We start from the raw sequence: 2,094 nt of genomic DNA on the forward strand, positions 1-2,094 counted from the left end.
TGAGATTCATTTGATATATTAACAAAATATGCATATAGTCATTGGCTTTTTAACACGGTGAATACTCTAAAAGTAAAATGATGTGTATAAGATGAATTGTGAGCTTAAATTTTATGTTCAAATCCTCGCAAAGAACCACATAATAACTTTGATCGTCACTTTGCTCACGTGTAGAAAATATTTGAAGTAGATCTCCATGTAGATTTTTGTATAAATGAGATAGTTCATTTGTTGTATATTGTTACCTAAATTGTTAAGTGAGTGTGAAAATTACTTCTGCTTCTTCACAAAATGTGTAACAAAAAGATCCATAATTCACAAAACCGAATCACTGTTTACAATTTATTAACGGCTCCAAGTTTTTTCCCCCTTAGCATTAACAAGTACAACCCAAATGCTCAACAAGAAAAGCAAAAAAGCAAATAACTTGAAGAAAAACTCCAAACTGAAACACATCCTTAGGCATAATCTTCAGAAATTGGTACTTGAGAGTAGGATCCAATGAAAATGTCACCATAGACTAGGCCAGCCAAACCTCCACCAACTAATGGGCCGACCCAATAGATCCAGTTGTCAGCGAAGTTTCCGCTAACAACGGCCGGGCCAAATGAGCGAGCTGGATTCATAGATCCACCGCTGAACGGCCCGGCCGCAAGGATATTGGCACCAACAATGAACCCTATTGCAATAGGTGCTATGGTCCCAAGTGAACCCTTCTTAGGGTCAGCGGCTGTGGCATACACAGTGTAGACCAGACCAAAGGTTATGATGATTTCAAACACAACTCCTTCAATAGCTCCTACACCAGAGGCAAGTCCATGGGTTGGCACACTCTGCAAAAGGCAAGTAGGAAGATTGAAGTTTAACCAAGGAGACCAAGGTTAGTTGGCCAAACCCCTAATCGATGACCAAATATTTGTTCTGGAAAATATATATACCTCGCTGGTGACAAACTTGAGGAGGAAGCAAGCGACGATGGAGCCCAAGAGTTGAGCAATCCAGTAGAAAATGCCGGTTAGGATGGTGATGTTACCTCCAATAGCCAATCCAAAAGTGACAGCCGGGTTCAAATGGCCACCGGAGATGTTTGCTGCGACGGAGACCCCCACAAACAGAGCAAATGCATGGGCTACGGCCACCGCGACTAGGCCGGCAGGGTCTAAAGCTGCATCTGTAGTTAGCTTATCTACATATACATAGGATCAAAGTCATTAAATTTGAATATACAAAAGGGTTTTATTATATGAATTCATACTGAAGACTCATATTTAACATGGTTTACACGAGTAATAATGGAATATCATGTAGTACCGTCAACCCTTGTCACACATGAACATAATAGCTATGTATTCGAGCATTTTTTTCAACGAAAAATAGTTATATATATGTAACACTTTTATGTAAAAATTTCGTATAAGGGAGGCTTATTATACCCTCTTTTAACAATACACTGTGCATGGCTACACTCTTTCTAACCAAGTTCCGAGCTTACCATAAGCGATGGCAGAGCCAACGCCAGCAAACACGAAAAGAAGGGTGGCGATGAACTCAGCTAGGTAGGACTTGAGGGAGCAAACACTGAAAGAGTCACCAAAGCTACCAAAACCAATCTTCACCATTGTTTGATCACTGGAAAATATAAACACCAAGGCAATGATTCAAATCAAAATTCTAAGCCAACTGAAACAGAACTAGAAGAGCTTGAGGTTTCGGTAGGTGCATCTCATCCTTTGAGAGTGGTTTCTATATATAGTGCTTAGTAAAATTAGGTACTATGTGAGAACGTCCAATTCAGCCGGCGGCAATCATAGAGGATGGACCCAAGGACGGGTTGTCATCGTCCGACTGGCCGCCGACCAACCGCCATTTCTATATTTTTTTGGGGTTGAGATTATATTATGTAGGCATTATGAAGATAGGACAATTAAGTTTAATTAGTATTGATTATGAACCGACAATGAGAGTATTATAATCTTAGGAGATAAGCATGTTAATTCTTACGGAATATATATTGTCGAGACCATGAACACTATACTACATTAGTGATTAGTTTGAGGTATTATGTCATTTTCCTTGTAACTTTGTATATGGTGT

General features: G+C 39.5%; 1 protein-coding gene across 1 annotated transcript; it reads right to left on the minus strand.

Annotated features, from left to right (window-relative positions):
* Positions 1–314: 314 nt before the first annotated feature.
* On the minus strand, positions 315–1,762 carry LOC101300912 (aquaporin TIP2-3-like). The gene is made up of 3 exons (XM_004299379.1): positions 1,493–1,762; positions 939–1,186; positions 315–833 (listed from the first exon to the last, which is right to left on the minus strand). Exons 1-3 carry the CDS (start codon positions 1,617–1,619, stop codon positions 459–461), a joined length of 750 nt encoding a protein of 249 aa, XP_004299427.1. The 5' UTR covers positions 1,620–1,762; the 3' UTR covers positions 315–458.
* Between the last annotated feature and the right edge of the window lie 332 nt (positions 1,763–2,094).

This window comes from Fragaria vesca, linkage group LG5, assembly GCF_000184155.1.
Source record: "Fragaria vesca subsp. vesca linkage group LG5, FraVesHawaii_1.0, whole genome shotgun sequence".
In the NCBI taxonomy this organism is placed as follows: Eukaryota; Viridiplantae; Streptophyta; class Magnoliopsida; order Rosales; family Rosaceae; genus Fragaria; species Fragaria vesca.

Coding starts and splice junctions, on each gene's coding strand:
- LOC101300912 (XM_004299379.1), bottom strand. CDS start 1,619: ATGGTGAAGATTGGTTTTGGTAGCTTTGGTGACTCTTTCAGTGTTTGC. Junction 1,187..1,492: donor TGGCTCTGCCATCGCTTATG/GTAAGCTCGGAA, acceptor ATGTATATGTAG/ATAAGCTAACTACAGATGCA. Junction 834..938: donor TCAAGTTTGTCACCAGCGAG/GTATATATATTT, acceptor TGCCTTTTGCAG/AGTGTGCCAACCCATGGACT.